This window comes from Polyodon spathula, chromosome 29, assembly GCF_017654505.1.
Source record: "Polyodon spathula isolate WHYD16114869_AA chromosome 29, ASM1765450v1, whole genome shotgun sequence".
Taxonomy (NCBI): domain Eukaryota; kingdom Metazoa; phylum Chordata; class Actinopteri; order Acipenseriformes; family Polyodontidae; genus Polyodon; species Polyodon spathula.
The window spans coordinates 5,800,365-5,821,304 of record NC_054562.1 but is presented as its reverse complement, the minus strand read 5'-3'; the positions used below and the strand labels follow the sequence as shown (position 1 = coordinate 5,821,304).

Below are 20,940 nucleotides of genomic sequence, written 5' to 3'. Positions count from 1 at the left end.
TATTTAGGGATAGCCTGAATGTTATACACTTGATTATGTCACTATACACCTATGCATACACTGCTGGATCAGTCACAGATGGACTTTTAACAGCATATTTCAGCCACTTATTTTAGGAGTGGTCGAGATAACCACGTACAAGTGCTTGGTGCAGTTCCGGGTGGTTCCTATAGTGTTGCACAATTCATATTCCAGCAAGACCTACTGTAGGTCTATAGTGACATCATAATTAGAACTAGAACTTTTGTATGGTGTTATACCAGCGTAATTAATTCTGCACAGGGCTTTATGGTTTTTACACATGTAAAGCTAACATTATGGAAAATACAGCAGTGCCACTGTATCAGACTAGTTTACATGGTAACGTGTAAATTTGCCACTTCAGGATACATCTATATTTCGTTTAAACCCCATCCATATCATAGCTAAGCGAGGATACTGTTGTACACTATAAAAAAACCAACATATTTTTTTCAGTAAATTTACTTCATGGCGTTTTCAGGTTTTTTTTTTTTTTTTTAATTACATTAAAAGTTGTTCAATATTAGTGTAAAATACTTTTTTTGATGTATGTATCTTTAATACGGAAATATACACCACAGTAAATCTACAAATAGTTTTATTAAGTCAATATTAAGGTAAATTTACAGTAAAAAATACGGTATTTTTAAACCGTGTGACTCTCAGTTTTCTGTGGCAAGGTGTTCGATGGGGGCCTCGTTTGACAGAGGCAGCCTTCATTGCAGCACAAAGCAATGTTAGTTACATTCGGCAGCGGTGAGACACTCGAGCAGGAACACCACAAGTAAACCAAGGGTATTTGCGCCGATTCCAGCGCAATGCATACATCTGAAAAAAAGCGTCACACACGTTTTATTTTAAATGGGCAACAAAACTGGGTGGGTGTCAGCGTGCCTATCCACCCAGACAACACCACAGCCAGGTCAGTGTATAGCAGCTACATGGAAGCGCTCCCAATAAAACACATACAGTATAAAACAGCAACTAAAAGGCAGTGTCTCCCTATTTTGCCCCAGTATAACAGCGCTGGTTCTTTTATTGGAAAGAGCAATGAAGAACCACAAGAAAGCAAAGAACAAGCAAGCATGGAGCTCAATGTTTTTATTTATAAAGTACTGATAAAACAATCCAGGTTTAGTTACTTTGCTGAATTGGAGACGCGGTTGAGGACTCTGTCAAAGAAAAATATTCAAATCAAAGTCGGCAACGTCTTCTATTAGCTAGATATCCCCTCCCACTACAGTCAGAGCCGATGCCGGGCTAAGGATATAGCAGCAGCGGCAACACACGAGCTCATGAGCTACAATTGGTAAATGTAGAACTCGACACTGTCACCATACGCTACAGTTTGTCAAAGCCACTGCCGCAGCTCTTACTCCCAGCCCAGCATTCAAGCTCTCCCAGCTCTCTCCCTCCTTAATACTGCGATTTTCTTCATTCACGCCTGCTTTAAAAACATTCCAATATACATAACCAAAGTGCAATAAAAAAACGACACATTTTAAATCATTAGGAATACATACAAAAACACAATTATATATATATATATATATATATATATATATATATATATTATATATATATATATATATATATATAAATACATATAAGAATAAGGTAGTTATGCATATGCTGGTACCAATCCAAAGTGTACAGAAACCTTTAACACTTAAGAGAAAAATAATAATACCAAAATGCAATGATTTAAACAGATATATAAATAAACACGGGTGTTTCTGGGAACTCTGATATGGACCACATTGTGCAAAACTATAACCGCTGTCTGCAGTCTTTTTTTCTGTACAGCATAAAGTCATTTATTGATAGAATTAAAAGGGTTATATATTTATGTAAAACCAAGTATATTAGCGGATATATCTTATTATGGCTTATTTCTTAAAGGACGTTATAATGATGTATTCGCTGGGCAGGTAAAGTGGTTTCTATTGAATGAAAACATTGGTATTGATCGCGTACCTACAACACAGTCGCGCCGTGTCCTAATGAAGACATCTGTGAGACATCTGGTTCACTGCAGTACAGTCTGGTGGAAATTTCCATCAGACCCTCTGCAAAATAGACCATTCATTGAGACTCAATAAAAATGAATAGAAGACACGACACTTTATCACCCCAGTAGCAGAAAGCAATGCACCGATTCATTACAGTGCGAAGTTAAAGCTACATTACGATATAAGTTGGTCATGATATGACGGTAGATGGTTTATATATAGATGTGCTCGAATCATTGAATTGTTTCATTCTTCTGCATATCAAATCACACCAATGTTTACAATGAAGAGGCATGGTGAAGCACAATGGCAAACTGGTACATTTAGAGTTTAGGGAACACCATGGGAAAATAACTTTTTAAGGCTCAGACCTACATTTCAATATGCTTCGCAACAAAAATAAGATGTTTCAGCACTATTAAAAATGATATAGCATTACGGCAAATTCAGCAATGTAACCACAATCTATTTTCTTTAAAAACAAATGGAACAGAGTATAACCGATATTTACAAGAAGACCGTTTAAACACGGAGTTACACCACATAAACACCAAACCACATTCAAAACACCTTCCGAGCACGTTTCCGTGTTACTGACTGCTCTTGTGTATCGATTGGAAGTCAATATCACCCCAGCTGGGTTCGATGTCGCATATGCTACCTTGATTGGAGCTGACCGCTGCGGGACTTCCCTATTAGCAATCAGATGTCATACTGGACTTTTTCAAGTTACACTTATTGCTTGTAGACCAGAGTACCTTGCTTCATTCTGCAGCTGTACGATAACAACACAATGCAAACGCGTATGTAGTACATTTAATGTACAAAAGCTGCACTAGAAGCTGTAAAAACTTCTCAATCATAATGAATACGATAGAAACAACTAGTTTTACATTACACGCTGTTTTTTTTTTAAGAGTTAAACTGTATTACCGTGCTAAATGCTCAGGGATTAGATGCTACTGCAAATAAACGGTAACGTGACTAATATAACAACATGTTTTAGAAATTGATTATATTTTTTCTCACCCAAATATGCAGACAGCCTTTATATATATATATATATATATATATATATATATATATATATATATATATATATTATATATATATATATATATATATATATATATATATATATATATATGTAGAAAACGTACTCTTCTATATACATGTGTTTAAAATCTGCTGCTAACGATTTATGTTTCATTCTTAAACATGTACTCCAGGAAGATAGATGCTTATGGTTTAATGCAAAAGCTAACCCTGCAATTAAAATACATTCTAAAAAAAAGTTTCCGTTGCACAAAATAATTTGAAAACTGCAGTGTAATGCAGAGGCCAGCTAATGATATAACACAGTCGGCCAGGGAGATGTGTCATTAAGATTTAAACAATGCAGTAATGCACCAAAATACTGCAGTAACTTTTTTATTTGCGCTATTGCCTTGCTTTCGTGGATCAATAAGCCTTACTATGCAGTAGTCCTACATCCCACCCCTCGTTAAACAAGATTCTATATGCACAGCCTGACAGTGCACATTATACAAACGACTTCTTTACAAAGGCCAGCTTTAAATAACAGATGTGTGTCATCAAGCATTATGAACTGCAATGCAGGACACTTTCTAAAAGCTCTTGTTAGCAAATGTATTGCATTAAACTAGGGAACTGAAATACAGTTACTCCGTCGATAATTCTCTAGCTACGTATCTAAATAAGTTGTTCATTCCCCTTATCCCAATCGCCAAATTACGTATGTGTATTTAAGTTATAACGCATTCAATAATCACCACAATCAATAATAATTTTAATAGCCATGCTATGAACATCTGCAATGTGATCAACTTAATAATGAATATGTTTGATAGCTAGTATACGGTTTTTCTCATTTTGCTACCTGCAGTGCTAATCAAATTCTCAAAGAAAGATTCGTGTCGTTGTTGCTCATATAATATTGTAATGTATAATTGCAGTGCTCTTAAAACGCTGATAACTGTACAGTTTTCTATTCGTCTGTATGTGTCTATGATGTGCGCTATCTTTAATAAGTCATCCTATGCTCAAGTAGTGCAGAAACAATTAAACCATGAGGAACCTGCAGGCTTCCTTTTAGTATTACACTTAACGTCACTGCGCTCCAAGCACTACGGGAGCCCCACTAGTCCACACATAGGCTTATCCTTACAATAACATTTAACTTTGCGGAGAAATAGGGTAAGATAACAAACATACATCCGCTCTGAAATAGTTTACATTTGTACATACCTTATACTTGGCATTTATTGCATGCAAACTATACACGCCCCAAAAGACTTGTCACACCGTGTATTTACCCTGCTGGATGCATTTGCATTGTATTCCACGTTACATTCTGATTTCAGCACCACACCCATGGACAGTTCCATAATGCTATGTACACGTAGACTCAAACCTGCAGTTTCATCGTTTCTCCTTTCTCTAAATGACGGGACAAACAACATGAACAGCTGCAAGGCAAGATTAATAATCAGGTTAGTAGTCTCTCATTGATGCCGCAGAAAGCCCTTGTGTGGGACTAACCAGACAGCCTAGTTCTGCAGCTTTAGCAATAGAATGTATTGACATGAACCACACTGAACTAAAAAAAAAAAAAGTTTCAAGTATGTGATGGGAAACGAAACAAAATAAGACTTGGAAACCAAATACCATGCTGCACAAGTTATTGAGATATCAGTCAGGCAAACCTCTGTATCATTCCCGGGGTGCTAGGTATGGGCGTTTGGAAAGTGTTTCAGTTCTACAACCTTGAAACAAAGTACTGTAATGTACAACAGGGGGTTTCAGATTGGATTCGTCACAGAATAGATGTTAGGAATAATATAACAAGACAGGGATGCAACCAAGTGATGTGGTCAGATCTTCGGGCTAGGAGCCAGCCAGTGAAAAAGAGTTAAGTGTCTTCTTCTTCTCATGCAAAATGGATCATGAATCCTGAATGCTCTTCTTCTCACAGTCCCAGGGGCTGCTTCAGCCAGTGCTGAAAAGGAAAGCATTGCCTCTTGTTCTTGGGCTGCAGGGCCCCCCGTCCTGCTGTTTATTTAATACTCTTATCAATATTGACAACAAGTCTACTGGCAAACAGCAGAGTTTTTAAATCATTAAAAATGAGATTATATATTTTTTTCTAAGGTGACCTTTTTTTCTAATCTTCAGTAATACTTCTTTGCACTTGGACTCTAAAAGCCATTGTGGAGGGGTCTAGGATATCCAATTTAATATTAAATCAATTCAGTGCTTTTTTTCTTTGCTTTTGGCTTCCAGTCTGTATGCTTTGGATGTGTTGTAAGGGAGAGGCTGCATAGCCCTCCCCTCTACTTTGACAGCTCTGCAGTGGCTTAGATTTGCTGCTACTGCAGTATCCCAGATAACTCACCCCTGTGTGTGTGGGCGTCTGTATTAGCTGTGTGTGTGTGTGTGTGTGTGTGTGTGTGTGTGTGTGTGTGTGTGTGTGTGTGTGTGTGTGTTTGTGTGTGTGTGGGTGTGTGTGTATCTGTATTTAGGGCTGTGTGTAGGTGTCTGTATTTAGAGCTGTGTGTGTGGGTGTCTGTATTTAGAGCTGTGTGTGGGTGTCTGTATTTAGAGCTGTGTGTGGGTGTCTGTATTTAGAGCTGTGTGTAGGTGTCTGTATTTAGAGCTGTGTGTTTGTGTGTCTGTATTTAGAGCTGTGTGTTTGTGTGTCTGTATTTAGAGCTGTGTGTGTGTGTGTGTGTGTAGAGCTGGGTGTGTGTGTATCTGTATTTAGAGCTGTGTGTGGGTGTCTGTATTTAGAGCTGTGGGGGGGGCTGTATTTAGAGCTGTGTGTTTGTGTGTCTGTATTTAGAGCTGTGTGTTTGTGTGTCTGTATTTAGAGCTGTGTGTAGGTGTCTGTATTTAGAGCTGTGTGTGTAGGTGTCTGTATTTAGAGCTGTGTGTGTAGGTGTCTATTTAGAGCTGTGTGTGGGTGTCTGTATTTAGAGCTGTGTGTGTGTCTGTATTTAGAGCTGTGTGTGTGTGTGTCTGTATTTAGAGCTGTGTGTGTGTGTGTCTGTATTTAGAGCTGTGTGTGTGTGTGTCTGTATTTAGAGCTGTGTGTGTAGGTGTCTGTATTTAGAGCTGTGTGTGTAGGTGTCTGTATTTAGAGCTGTGTGTGGGGGTTTCCTTATTTAGAGCTGTGTGTGGGGAGGGTCTGTATTTAGAGCTGAAAATAAATAAATGAACACAGTTGCAGGACTTTTCATGTTGTTCTTTTTAAAAGCCTCGTGAAGAGCATCTTATTGCAATTTAAATTTCTGGATATCTTTTAAAGTTATGGGAGTGCTCTATACATGTCTAGCTTTAGATATCTGTGGTTGTGTGTGGGCTGTCTATCTGTCACTCAGAGGTCTCACTGTGAATAAGAAAGAAAGTGAGTGATAGGCACACAGCCCACACACACCCACGGATACGTACAGAGCTAGACATGCCTGCAGAGTGAATGCTTCTTTCAGAACAAACTTTAGTGTTTTTCAAATATTGCACAGCTGTTGCAGAGTGGAGAAAATATGTTGAGTATTTGTATCAACAAACTTTTTTTGGAGAGCTGTCTAATGCATTTGTGTTTAATCTCTTAAAGTAATTGTAGATAACACAATGCTTCCATACACAATAGGTCTCAAATGTGCAGTTTTAAAAGCAACACAGGTTTCAGCAAACAAGTCTGGTACCGAGTGGCGTAACTTTGGTTTCAAATGTGGGGGGACATTTTCTGTAGCTGGGGCATGCATGAAGATTATTCGATATGGAATAATAAAATATGTTAGAGGCAGGTATATCCTGGATCTGATCCCATTATTCTTCCCATTGACTTCTATACCAATCTTTAGCAACTAGGGATTCTCTGAATCTCTTAGCATCGCTTTTGGGGGGGAGTATACGATGCTCCTCTGCCTAATATTTTTTGTTCACTTGGATGAACACATAGATTTATTATTTGATTGTCTGTTTTTTAGCAGGCAGTGCTGGGATGCTCTGAAGGACAAGGCTGCGATCCAATGGCTTTTTACTCTATTATTTTTCTTCGGCCATTGTTAGGGTTCAGTGTTTTTGGAAATCTGTAAGATTTTCTATTATAATAAAGGTGGTTATTTAAACGCAAGATTGTCCTGACTGAAAATTAATACTGAATAGATTGTGTTTTGCAATTCTTAATTTAAACAGAATGAATCTTGCTATTTGCTAAAGAAATTCATTTCTTTTTTATATGAAATGCAAAATGTGAAATAACTCTTTTAATCAGCCAGGGGGGTAGGTGGCGCTACAGGCTAATTCACGAGCCCATCACTTTTTTTTGCCTCTGGGGGCCTGTGCTTAATAGTTCTGGTCAAGCGTGAAATGAGTTTGTTGACCTCAGCTCAGCATGCAGTTCAGCACTAAGGCAGCCCCGGACTGCATGGGAGACAGGAGGTGTTCAGGGCAGGGTTGAGTGCTCACTTGTAACTCAGATGTTACAATCTACAGTAACTGAATGCTTGTGCTACACTGGGCTGGACTGTACTCTTCCACTAATAAGATGCATTTGAAACCCTTGATTGAAATGAAATATCCCAGATTAACAGTCATGCGATGCAAAAATAAATAAATAAATAAATAGTGAGAGAGCAATTACAGGAAGGGCAGCATCATGTTTGACTTTACTAAATGAAATTAGTCATGCCTTTCATTTCAGAACAGTGGAGAGCGGGGCTCCCTGTCTGTAGAATACAACTGTAGCACAGTATGAGCAAGAAACCATTCAGGAGATCGGGAGAGACTCACATAAGAGAGAGATCATCCTTTGGATAGTAGCTTTACCAGAGGAAGTACTAAAGAGGGTCATTGTTTAGTTATTTAAGAATATAAGATCATTTGAGAATGAGAGGTGGCTATGAGGGCTGGCCCGGGTCCTAGTAGCAGGTTAATCTCAACGCTTGTTCATAACTGCTTAGTTAGAACTCCTTTCATGACTTTAAAGACTTCGTTCAAGTCGCACATTATTCTTATTGTTCTCGGATGAATAAGTTCAGTTTCTGTAACATTCTGACCTCATTCATTTAAGTCCTGATATGTTATATTTGTTATAGAATTACATTTTTCAGGAGCATGCATGGAATAGTTTAGCAACATGGGGAGCACAATGAGTTTTGATTAATGAGGGATGCCTGCCCGGCATTCTGTAATAATGGCAGAGCAACATGTCAGACTTTTAAAGAATACTGCAGCCTTATTTGTGGGGAAGGAAACATCTCTTTCAAACACAACCAAGAAAAACAGCAGACAGGGCGTTACTCAGATTGGAGGCTCCCTGCTGAATGGGATCTTCTTACATAGGTGGCTCTTTATCTATCTTTCTATTTAATAAGACGATACATTTTGAGGCTGTCCAGTACCCCACATGAGATTAAAACTAGGAGTCTGCTATGTAAGTGTAATATTTTTAAAATGTTTGTATTATTAAAGGAACCAATTGGGTACTCTGAATCAAATTGAAAGAACTGATTAATGATAGTGATAAATCAATAATATAAATATAGTCTTCCGTTATACGGTGAGTTATATTACTTTTTTTTACTGCCAGTTACTTTTTATAAATAAAGAACTATAAATATTTTGGGCTTGAGTAGTTCAGTGGTTAGAGTGCTGGTCCGCAATGTGTTGTGGTTTTGAGTAGCTCAGTGGTTAGGGAAAGAACTGGGCTGCTGGGTGTATGGCAGTGGGTTTGAGTAGCTCAGTGGTTAGAGAAAGCGTTGGGCTGCAGTGTGGAAGGCAGTGGGTTTGAGTAGCTCAGTGGTTAGAGAAAGTGCTGGGCTGCAGTGTGGAAGGCAGTGGGTTTGAGTAGCTCAGTGGTTAGAGAAAGTGCTGGGCTGCAGTGTGGAAGGCAGTGGGTTTGAGTAGCTCAGTGGTTAGAGAAAGCGCTGGGCTGCAGTGTGGAAGGCAGTGGGTTTGATTAGCTCAGTGTAGAGAAAGTGCTGGGCTGCAGTGTGGAAGGCAGTGGGTTTGATTAGCTCAGTGTAGAGAAAGTGCTGGGCTGCAGTGTGGAAGGCAGTGTGTTTGAGTAGCTCAGTGGTTAGAGAAAGTGCTGGGCTGCAGTGTGGAAGGCAGTGGGTTTGAGTAGCTCAGTGGTTAGAGAAAGCGCTGGGCTGCAGTGTGGAAGGCAGTGGGTTTGATTAGCTCAGTGTAGAGAAAGTGCTGAGATGCAGTGTGGAAGGCAGTGGGTTTGAGTAGCTCAGTGGTTAGAGAAAGTGCTGGGCTGCAGTGTGGAAGGCAGTGGGTTTGATTAGCTCAGTGTAGAGAAAGTGCTGGGCTGCAGTGTGGAAGGCAGTGGGTTTGAGTAGCTCAGTGTTAGAGAAAGTGCAGTGCAGTGTGGAAGGCAGTGGGTTTGATTAGCTCAGTGTAGAGAAAGTGCTGGGATGCAGTGTGGAAGGCAGTGGGTTTGATTAGCTCAGTGTAGAGAAAGTGCTGGGCTGCAGTGTGGAAGGCAGTGGGTTTGATTAGCTCAGTGTAGAGAAAGTGCTGGGCTGCAGTGTGGAAGGCAGTGGGTTTGATTAGCTCAGTGTAGAGAAAGTGCTGGGCTGCAGTGTGGAAGGCAGTGGGTTTGATTAGCTCAGTGTAGAGAAAGTGCTGGGCTGCAGTGTGGAAGGCAGTGGGTTTGATTAGCTCAGTGTAGAGAAAGTGCTGGGATGCAGTGTGGAAGGCAGTGGGTTTGATTAGCTCAGTGGTTAGAGTGCTGGGATGCAGTGTGGAAGGCAGTGGGTTTGATTAGCTCAGTGTAGAGAAAGTGCTGGGCTGCAGTGTGGAAGGCAGTGGGTTTGATTAGCTCAGTGTAGAGAAAGTGCTGAGATGCAGTGTGGAAGGCAGTGGGTTTGATTAGCTCAGTGTAGAGAAAGTGCTGGGATGCAGTGTGGAAGGCAGTGGGTTTCAGCAGCTCAGTGGTTAGAGAAAGTACTGGGATGAAGTGTGGAAGGTAATGCAGTGGTCTTTCATTAATAATCATAATAAAGAAGAAGAACAAATCTAAACTGCAGTTTTTCAGTCTTTATTGGTATCTGACTGCAGGAACCAAGAACATTCTTTTTCACTGTAGTGAATATCCTTGCACACTGTGTGCATTTGGTGTATAGTTTGGAGTGATACATACAGTACAGTACAGTAAATCCTTTTTTATGCACATATTGAGTTATGCAGACTGATGAGAGCTTGTACCCACTCACACACACACACAGGTAACCATGCGTATTCTTTTATAGCGATTCAGCAGGGATCTCCTCAAGCATTGGGGGCATTTTATTTATATATACTCATTTTGCAAAGAGAAAACACAGTGCCACCTCTGACAGGAATACAGAGTTTGAAACAGAGTATCTGTTTATTTGGTGACATTTCTTCCTTGGTTTCTGGATGGTTTCTCGGGGCGTTACTTCTTCTCTTTACTCTCCTCTTTCTCCTCTACATTCTTCCCATCCTCCTCTTCCTCACCACCCTCTGCATCCCCTTCTTCCTCATCTCCAGCTTCAGCCTCTCCGCCTTCCTCCTCGGCATCCCCCCCCTCTTCATCACCACCTTGAGAAGCACAAATTACATTTTGTACGGATTTAAATATGTTACCAAACCAAAAATAAACAATATTAAATGGAGGGACTTACACAAAGAAACAATATTAAATGTGCTCATGACGAATAAATAACTTCTAATTATCTAGCACGTTGTTTTTATTTTGTTTTTTAATATTTTAAATCTACATTTTACTTTTTCTTAGAGTGACTTTTTTTTTACTCTATCACAATCTGAGTGAGTGGGGGGAGTTTGGGCCTGCTCGGCACCCTACCTTCCTCCTCGCCCTCAGCCTCCTCTTCCCCTTCTTCCTCAGGGGGTTCCTCCCTGGACTCTTCTGCCTTGCTGGCCTCGATGGTCTCCTCAACTTCCTGGGCACGGCTGGAGGAGTAGGCGGAGCCCAGCAAGCGGCTGCTCATCAGGTAGGGGCTGCTGCTCTGCATGGAGTACACGGAGCGACTGAACACCGGAGCAGCGCTCTGAGACAGACTGCTGAGCATCCCACCCACACTGAAGCGAGTCTCCTCCCCTTCCAACAGCTTCCTGGAAGAGACGGAGAGAGGGGGAGAGAGGGGTAGGGGGTAAGGGAGAAAGGGAGAAGGGAAGTGAGGGGGTAAAGAGAGAAGGGGAGGAGGTAGAGGGAGTGCAGTAGAGAAGGTGGAAGTGGTAGGGAGAGAGAGGGGGTTTGATAGTTGTCTAAATTGACTGATTCACAGTTAGCAGCTGAAGCTTGCTAGTTTTTACTTAATGATGTTGACTCGTTGGTTAATCTTTCTTTGACTCAGTGTAGAACTCTGCTTGCTCTAGAACTCTCGAAGTCAATCTTGCAGCTTTGCATATGGCTATGGCTCTGTTAGGGATATTCTTCATTTAGAAGGGACACAGCCAGGCTGAATGGGGCGAGCCCAGCGAGGGTAGAGGCGTGGAGTTCAGTCTCTGCTGCTCTGGCTGACCCTGTTCTGGCACGACTGGCCTCTATAATTTCTTCTTTTTTATGTATTTATGTATTCATTTTATGCAAGCTCTGGTTTCTCTGTAAATAGTCATGTTCAGCTTCTATATATCAAGCAATACATTGTAACACTGGAGAATATTCACAAACCATTAACCGTGCATTTTCTATCTGCTACACATCTTCAGCTAACTAATGCAGGACGTACATAAAAAGTCCTGACGTGCTCTTCAGTTATTGCGTGGCTGGCTGTGGTCTATATCCCATTTGACTAATTTGTATTTGCAATATAAATACCTATACAAGCTGAGTGAGTTTAAATATCAGGTTGTTTTATCTTTCTAGGCACTTGCAGTATTTAATTAGGGGGATCACACACAATCTATACTTATAAAACTAATTAACAGTAATAGGTAGAGACTTGCAATCTATAGAAATAAATGCCCTCTAATTAGAAAAGAAAGCCTCCAACTTCTCTGCTGGCATACACTGCAGTCCCTATTGTTAATGAGAGTCCAGGACTTCAATTCAATTAAAATCCAAGGCTGCAGTCTTCATTAGTCTTAAAAGTCATATTGACCCACCAGCAGCCCCCCCCCCCCCTTTAAATGACTCAAGATAATGTATGGATGTAGATGCTGGAGTTATGTTCTAATGCACCCATTCTTACAGTCTCACCAGACAACCAGCAATACCACTGCATTGAAAACTGTCTTTGAAAGCATTGACATCATTATTATAATTTTTGCATAAAGTGAAAACACTCCTAATAAAGTCCCCAAAGCAGAAATAAATAATCTAATCATTTAGGGGTTTGTGAGTAATGGGTCTGTGTTAAATTTGGGGGTTAGGGTTATATTTCAGAATGGTGATTGGTGTTTTCCTTTCAGTAAGAAGATTTGATGAAGTTGTCAGTTTTTCCAATGGAATTGGTTTACAGTTTCTTAATGTATTTGCGTGCTTGCAGGTAACATTGTAACTTTATTTCCTCAGTAAAGTAATTGAGCTGATTCAGGTAAAACCCTGAACCCATAGCCCTTATACACGATGGCATGCCATTTATATATAAATCTATATTTATATGCACAATGTACACTTTTAAATGTAGAAAAGGTCAAACATGTAATATAATATAATAAAGTACAGTGTGTATATGCTGCTTGTACAGTATGAAATGCTATTCAGCTAATAGATGAAAATCAGTACATTGTTAACGTCACATTAAATGGGTAGCATTACTTCTGAAAGGGTTGCTCTATTAACTTTCATGATAGAGCACGAGAAGCCTCAATGTGGGAACAGATCCATGAATTGCATTCATTTTTGTAGCCCGTGGCCATTGCAGAAGCAATCCAATGTAATTCACTGTGCTACACTGTAACTGGGGTCCTGCAAGCTGACACATAAAGAAGCGGACTGGTCCTCATTACCTGTATGCTGCAATTTCGATTTCCAGGGCCATCTTTACGTTGAGCAGGTCCTGGTATTCCTTGAGATAATGAGCCATCTCATTCTTTGTGTTTCTCAGTTCGTTTTCCAACTGGCTGATTGTGTCCTGTCGAGGAAAAGTATGCACGTGGTCTGCAACTCCAAGACATGTTTTACAGCGTCACAAAAAAAATGATGTAGTCCAGTCAAAAAAAAAAAAAAAAAAAAAAAGCCATGCTATTTGAATGAATCTCAGCCTAGTTCTGCTGTAGAGTTTTGATGAGTCTGCAATGGGGTCCCTGTACAGGAGCCCATAGCCTCAACGCTCCATCACACCTTCAATACCATTAACTCTTCCCGGTTAACTTAGTGTCTCTATAATGCCTGAGAACTTCACCCATGATATTAGAATCTATCACACTGTCTTCAGTTAAAAGCTCTTATTTATTTCATATGGCTAGTGATAGCTTCAGTTTGGGAAAGGGTTAACCAGTGCAGAGATCAGTTATAAAATACAGACAGTAACATTGGTCAGAGCTGGCAATGGTAATGTTGGTTTTAAATCTGTGTAAAGATATCTACAGCTTATAAAACCTGCTTCCTTTATTGTAAAATGCAGCAGTCATTCTGTATTCTACAGTGGCGTTTACAGCATTGGTACAGTTGAATAAATCTCATAAATTGTTGCAACATCTTGCATGAACTGTGTTTTATTCTGATTTAATTCATTGTTTAATCTATCGTTTTATATTACCTCCAGATTTACTGTCTGTCTCACTGTCTGTCATGTAACATAAAAATATAAAAGACTAATGTCTGGTTTCACAGACTTACCAAATGAAAGTACAAGAACAGTGCTAATCAGGATCTGTGAAGACAACCCTAAGAATACAAGTCTGTAAAAGATCATTTGTCTTTCTGTTTTAACCCCAAATGATTGAGTGCTTCAGAGTTATGAATAAGCTTTCTGTTATATACCCTCATCATTATAGCCCTTTTTAGGTGGATATGCATTCCGCAGCCTGCACTCTGCGGCAGTCTCCACCTTGTCATTTAATTGCTATTCTCTCACAGCATCTCTGCACCATTCACCTTGATATTTACTTACAGTCTCTCTGCACCATTCACCTTGCATTCTCTTACAAAATCTATGCACCATTCACCTTGTATTCTCTTATGCACAAGCAGCAGTGGCTCAGATATTGTATTGCTTACCTGCATGGCTGCAATCTCTCTAGTCTGTTTCTCCTCCAGGTCTTGCAGTTGATTCTCCATGGCCTCGTTAATGCTGCGGCAGGCTTCGATCTCAAGGGTCCTGGACTTGATCTGGCGACGATACTCGCCCATCTCGTTCTTGGCCATGTGTATGGCATCGCTGTTTTTGGACGCACTCTCGGTCAGCGTGGTGAACTTGCTCTTGAACCAGTCTTCGGCAGATTGCATGTTCTTGGCTGCCAGTTTCTCGTACTGCACCCGGATGTCCCTCAAGGCGGCCGAGAGGTCAGGCTTGGTGACGTCCATCTCGATGGAGGTCTGAGCATACTGGATCTGGGCTTGGAGCTCAGCGATCTCCTCCTCATGGATCTTCTTGAGGAAAGCAATCTCATCAATCAAGGATTCGATGCGCTTCTCCAGCTCGGTGCGGGATAAGGCAGCCTCATCAGCACTCTTCCTCACCTCCACCAGCCTCCCCTCAGTCTCCTCTCGTGTGAGCACCTCTTCCTCATAGCGGCTCTGGAGGGTCCTCAGCATGTCTTCCATGTTCTCCCGTTCATTGTGCATGGCCTGTTTCTCGTTTTTGGCGTCATCCACGGACATGCGGAGGTCCCTGATCTCCTGCTCATAAAGGGCTTTCAGACGGGATGGCTCCACATGTTTCTGCCTCAGCAGCAGCAGCTCTGCCTCCAGCACCTTGTTCTGCTGCTCCAGCTCGTGCACTCTGTCGATGAAGCTGGCAAAGCGGTCATTCAGTTCTTGCAGCTGGGCTTTCTCCTGGGTTCGGACGGTCTTGAACTCATTGCTCACCTGAGTAGCCTGGCTCAGGTCGAAATCCAAGGCTGGCACGAGAGAGGAGGCTGAAGCTGAGGTGCCATAGGAGCGTCTGACCGACACTGAGGTGATTGGGGCTGAGTAGCTGGAGTAGATAGATCGGGGGCCCCCATAGGTGCTGCGCACTCCAGAGATGTGGACCCGGGGACTTGTTTCCACATATCGCCGTTTGTATGAAGAGAAGTAGGGATCGTAGATGATTGAACTCATGGTGAGGGTGAGTGAGCTATGCAGATGCCTGGCTGTGTGCTGGTATTTATAGCAGGAGCAGAGCTCTGACGCAGCCACTTTCTGACAGCTCGATCAATAGCCGTCCATGCCAAGCCTTAGCTTGCAAAGAAGAGAGAGGGAGAGAAGGCACAAGACTGAAGAAATGTGCTTATTCATTGTTCTCCTCTTTGCAGGGAGATGAAAGATGCTGAAGATTTTAAACACACATTCATTTTGCATTTCTTTGTTTATCTGTAACAGCTCTCCTGCTGTTTTTAGAATAGCATTATGCATCGAGCAATCAGCCTGGAAACTGGAATAGAAGTACTTTCCCACTACAAAAAGGAACCTGCAAATAAAATGTATTTTCATTTTTGTTTTTTTATTATTATTATTATTATTATTATTATTATTATTATTATTATTATTATTATTATTATTATTATTATTTATTAGCATGGCAAAGGTCTGTTGAATGTAAATGGATTGCTAATTTGTTTATTTAACACACATGCCTTTTATTTTTCTTCAATTATCTGAGCACATTTTTCTACACATTTCTGTAAATTTGCACAATCACTTTGCAGTTCTGCCATTCTTTTCCCACGGCTATACTTTGTATTTATCATAGTTTACCATATTGTTCAAACAATCTAAATGTAGCACAGATTGTAATGGAAAATAGAATATAAAAAATACAAAACAAGAAAGAAACACTTTGGACCTCGAGGGTGTAGAGTGTAACGGGCAGGGTTGTGTGACACACGGCCATTATGGATTCTGTCCCCTGTAACTGAGATGTGGTTAAAAGCTCTATAACCATGAATGCAGACACCCAGTCTCTACCCCTTTTAATCAAAGAATGCAAAGATATTCAAGAAAAAGGGGACCAGTGATAATTTTGCTTATGCTAGTAAGCGGCAGGAAATTTCAGCCTTGGTTAGCATTCTAGTAAGTGCTGCTGTCAGCTCAGCTCTTCTTTCAGACAATGAGGTCTCTTCACATTCTGTGTCATGTTTGCATTCATTTGATGCATTCATGTTATTGATCATTTAATACATTAAACAATCAATGATGAATCTCTGATACAGTAAACACCCTTATAAAAGTTTACTGCAGTAACTCTGCATGGTAATATTCCAGTTTTCCCATGCTTTTCCCTGTGCTTTATAACACTTTGCTAAGCTTTTAAAAAAAGTAGTGCTCAACATAAGATACATTAGATTGTGTTACATAATATGCAGGAGATGCTTTGCAATAAGTTATTTTATTAAAGCACGATAAACTGAAAAATGTGCACATTTTATTCAACTTTTACACAAGGCATTACTTTGCAAAATTATCAGTAAGCCAAAGTGAATCATTTTCTATTATATAAGGAATGCGGCTTTTTCTTTGTTGTGTTAGTTTCCAGAATTCAGTGATGTTTTTTTCTTCCTCGTAAATTGAAATAATTTGAAATCTGGACTTCATTCATTAAATAATGCCTTACAAGAGACACAGTCAGTCTTGACATCTTACAGGAGACATAGCGAGTCTTAATATCTTATAGCGGTCAGATGGAACCAGTAAATAAGAAAGCTATAAACTGTAGTTTCTACTGATGTATGCATGTACTAACATGCTTTATTTTACAGTAAATGAATGCAAGAGATAAAATAGACTATTCTAAGTAAATGCCATTTGAATACACATATGTAAGCATGGAACTTGAATGAATGCTTTATGAGTCTAAAGAAGAAAGCTTCCTTTTAATTGTAGCAGCTATTGGATTTGGGTTCTGTCTATTTAGAAATGGAATCCATCCTGTCAAGTGAACAGCATTGTTAATATCAATTACAGTCAGACACTGTGAGCTGTTCCTCCTAACAAGGCACAGTCACTATTGAGAGCAGGTGGTCACTTCCAGCCTTCTCATTGATCAAGAGATTAGATGAAAGCCATCTGGGGCTTTTAAAGAAAATTCTGAAATATGACCACCCCCCCACTCCCCCCCCCCCCCCAAACCTTTGTCCAATTACACTAATGAAGACAAAGTGGCCATTCTTAAAATGACCTCTCCTCCTGTCTAAATTGTATACAGGATGCCAGACCTCATGGTCATAAAGCAAAGAGGCATCCAGATGGGTCTCTGTGACATCACAGAGCTGGGATGGGGGTCCTTGATTGGAGGGGTGTCAGCTCTTAATCATATTTGATGCCTTCTGGAGGGTGATGGTAGTTCCTGTGGACCATAAGGAGAGCCTGCAATAATACCAGCCATAATGTCATTCTGAAATTGAGCCACCTCACTCCAAGTACATATGTGATGCTTTGAAACAGAATGCTTGATTATATAGTCAAAAGTGTAGAGCACAAATCAAAGGAGATTATAATCAGGTTGTATATCACAGTGTGGCCCTTGAGAGAGTTCATCAAAGAGCAACCAGACTGACTCCAGGGAGGAAAGGAATGAGTTATGATGTTAAAGGAATTGAGTGTATTTGACATGGACCAAAGAATATTAGGAGGGGCTTGACTGGTTTTTTGTTTTGTGTGTTCAATAACAAGAGTGTAAACAGTAATCCTTTATTTCATTGCAATTGTTTTATCAAGAAAAATCAATGACAAACTCTGTCCAGAATTCCTTCCAACAAATGACCTTTTCAGTGGGCAATAATATTGTTTCAGATGTGTCCCGGATTGCTTTAGCGAGTCTTGTTAACCCTTCCTTGGCCTGGCACTGCCTGTCTGCCTTTCTAAGGCTGGGTTGCCAACTGTTCCTTATTTTACAGAACTGTTCCTTATCTGACAGTAAAGGGCACTGTTCTGTTTCAAGGTATTACAGAACAGGGTATGTTCTGTATTTTGCTTGTTTTTTATTTATCACACTGAGCCTTTAATCTCCTGCTGTCAGTATAAAGTTGAGCAGGGCTATACTCCCACTGCAGATTCGGTATCACACTTTGGATTTTCAAAACCTGCAGATTCCCTGTCTGATAGCATTCCATGCATTTTGATAGCAAACAACTCAGCATTTTTGATGAATTAAAACTAGATTAAAAAAAAAAAACTCTTCCTCACTCCTAGAAAAAAGAGCAGACGTGCAATATCATCCCAAAGAAGATTGTGTTTTTATTTTAAACTGACAATTTTGTATGAGCCATTCACAGTGCTATAATTTGTCTTGATTTTGTGTTTTAGGAGCTAGGCAGGTCTCAATTGTAATGTTAGAATAGCTATTCAGCAAAGTGTTGGGTGAAGGATTGGATTGAGTCTGGTTACTAGCTTTCATGACCAGAGTCTTATCTACACTAACGGTCAGATCATGGTAATCCAAATAAAACTATACTGCAGTTGTAATCAGATCAAGAGACAACAAAAACATCTGAATTTCTAGTAAATTCATGTTGCCTGTTATTAAAGCATACAGAATATTGTTTGTTTGGTTTGGAAACACATGACTGGCGAAAAAACTGTCAGGCCAGCCCTTCCAAAGGACTCTACTTTCGCTGTTTAGCGCCCTCACAGGTCGGGAGGGAGATTTACAACCAAGGTTCATTATGTATCTGTCACAGCAGCCCATTCTTCCAGAGTGAGGCACTTTCATAGTCACTTCACCTGAAGAGTGAAACTGTCCCCACCCCTTCAGCAGCTTCTATCCTTGTCATTCCCCTATTGAGTGACAAGCTTTCAGCCCATGCTTTCACCCACAATACACTGCTGTGAAGACCTGACCCAGGAAGTGCAACTGTAACACATTTCCTGAGAATAAGGCATGGAAAGCAAAACCTTTCTTTTTAACCTAACGTAGCACCCCATGTTTTAAAATTAAAAATCTGTTAGCTATAACATGCGTTTACTTAAAAACTGCACATTTGAGGTAGCTAATGGAAGCACAAAACAGGATTTATGAATTATTTTGTTAGCTACAGTTACTTTAAAACTTGTGCAACTAGCTCTGTGAACTGGAAGAAATGAAATATGCAATAAACAATGTGAACCCAGTTCTGTGAATCGGTATAGTACACTATATATAATTCTGAAACTATAAGGTACTCCAGGGAGGTGTCTAGTTTTAAAGAGAGCCTTGTTCTGCCGCAGTGTGATGACTCATCACCCTGCATTCATGCTGACTTCATGTTTCTCTCTCTCTCTCTCTCTCTCTCTCTCTCTCTCTCTCTCTCTCTCTCTCTCTCTCTCTCTCTCTCTCTCTGTCTCTCTCTTTCCTGCAAGTTGATGAATGGAGAGACAGACTAAAAGCTTTTTTAAGCCAGCCTGGCACCCTGCCCAAACAGCAATTTCCCTGTTCTGCTAAGATAGAAGAAGAGCCACTCCTCACCCCCCTCTAGATGAGTTATTCATTATACCAGCCAGCCTTATTAATGTGATTTGCTGAATACTGAGCACAGACTGCGCAAAACTATTCCCAGCTCAGCTCAACTGGGGGGTATTTACGTGGATCATGCAGCTCAGAAATATATATTTTCTCTTGTCTTTTGCTCTGCTTTAGTGCTCATTAAAGTGTAGGGCAACAGCATAGGAGATCTGAGATTGCAGCAATTCTAATAGTGCACATTAGGGATTGGTGTGATTTAGGGTAGTGTTCGTTATTCAGGTGCAGGGTAGTGACACATTTTTTCAGAGAGCTCATAAGTATAAATGCATTATGTAACACATCAATGCTGTTAAGGTCGACCAATAGTTAGCTGGACTCGCCCAGTATTACCAATGGAAGGTGACCCCAGGTCCTTGTGAGCCTAGGGATTGAAACTAGCTTCAGTCCTCTGTCTAGTCTGCATCAGAATATTAAGATAAAAAGGGTGGTGCCTCCACCTAGGTACCTAGGTAAATAAACAGCTGCATGCATCCTCTCAAGTAAACACGCAGGACAAAAAACGATGGCTGGTAAAGGACACAATTCTGTTAAACCAGGTACAGAACTGAGAATAAGGGTAAACTGTAGCAAGGCAAGTAACTAAAACGTTGGTAAATGCAACCAATGAAATATGGGTAGCACATTTGTAACCTTATTTATTAATATAACAATATTTATCCTTGGCTTCTCTGTCCTCAAAACATGTAAATAATACTGTCAGGATGAGAGTGATGTGGTAAGGAAAGGAAGTCCAGGCAAGGGGGATATTTACAATGGTGTTTTATTTGTATCACAATAATCCCACAATAATATTTACAACCAAGTCCATGGTATTCTAGAAAATGCAGGGAGGGGAGGGGGTGAGTGGATACACTGTGAGGGGGTGTGAGTGGATACACTGTGAGGGGGTGTGAGTGGATACGCTGTGAGGGGGTGTGAGTGGATACGCTGTGAGGGGGTGTGAGTGGATACACTGTGAGGGGGTGTGAGTGGATACGCTGTGAGGGGGTGTGAGTGGATACACTGTGAGGGGGTGTGAGTGGATACACTGTGAGGGGGTGTGAGTGGATACACTGTGAGGGGGTGTGAGTGGATACTGTGAGGGGGTGTGAGTGGCGTGAGTGGATACGCTGTGAGGGGGTGTGAGTGGATACGCTGTGAGGGGGTGTGAGTGGATACGCTGTGAGGGGGTGTGAGTGGATACACTGTGAGGGAGTATGAGTGGATACACTGTGAGGGGGTGTGAGCTGGATACACTGCAATCTCTACAAGAGATTTATTTTTCTCCTGGGAAACACTCCCAGGTACATGTTACAAGTAAATGT

At 40.7% G+C, this 20,940-nt stretch overlaps 1 protein-coding gene across 1 annotated transcript; it reads right to left on the bottom strand.

Annotated features, from left to right (window-relative positions):
• Nucleotides 1-10,088: 10,088 nt before the first annotated feature.
• Nucleotides 10,089-15,288, bottom strand: LOC121302089 (neurofilament light polypeptide-like). Its single transcript, XM_041231910.1, has 4 exons — nt 14,215-15,288; nt 13,002-13,126; nt 10,894-11,162; nt 10,089-10,628 (listed from the first exon to the last, which is right to left on the bottom strand). Exons 1-4 carry the CDS (start codon nt 15,256-15,258, stop codon nt 10,483-10,485), a joined length of 1,584 nt encoding a protein of 527 aa, XP_041087844.1. The 5' UTR covers nt 15,259-15,288; the 3' UTR covers nt 10,089-10,482.
• Nucleotides 15,289-20,940: the final 5,652 nt, after the last annotated feature.

What these genes read in the sequence shown, in the direction of transcription:
- LOC121302089 (XM_041231910.1), bottom strand. Translation starts at nt 15,258, where the DNA reads ATGAGTTCAATCATCTACGATCCCTACTTCTCTTCATACAAACGGCGA. An exon ending in GAGAGATTGCAGCCATGCAG is followed by an intron (nt 13,127 to 14,214) that starts GTAAGCAATACA and finishes TTTCCTCGACAG; the next exon opens with GACACAATCAGCCAGTTGGA. An exon ending in GGCTGAGGGCGAGGAGGAAG is followed by an intron (nt 10,629 to 10,893) that starts GTAGGGTGCCGA and finishes GTGCTTCTCAAG; the next exon opens with GTGGTGATGAAGAGGGGGGG.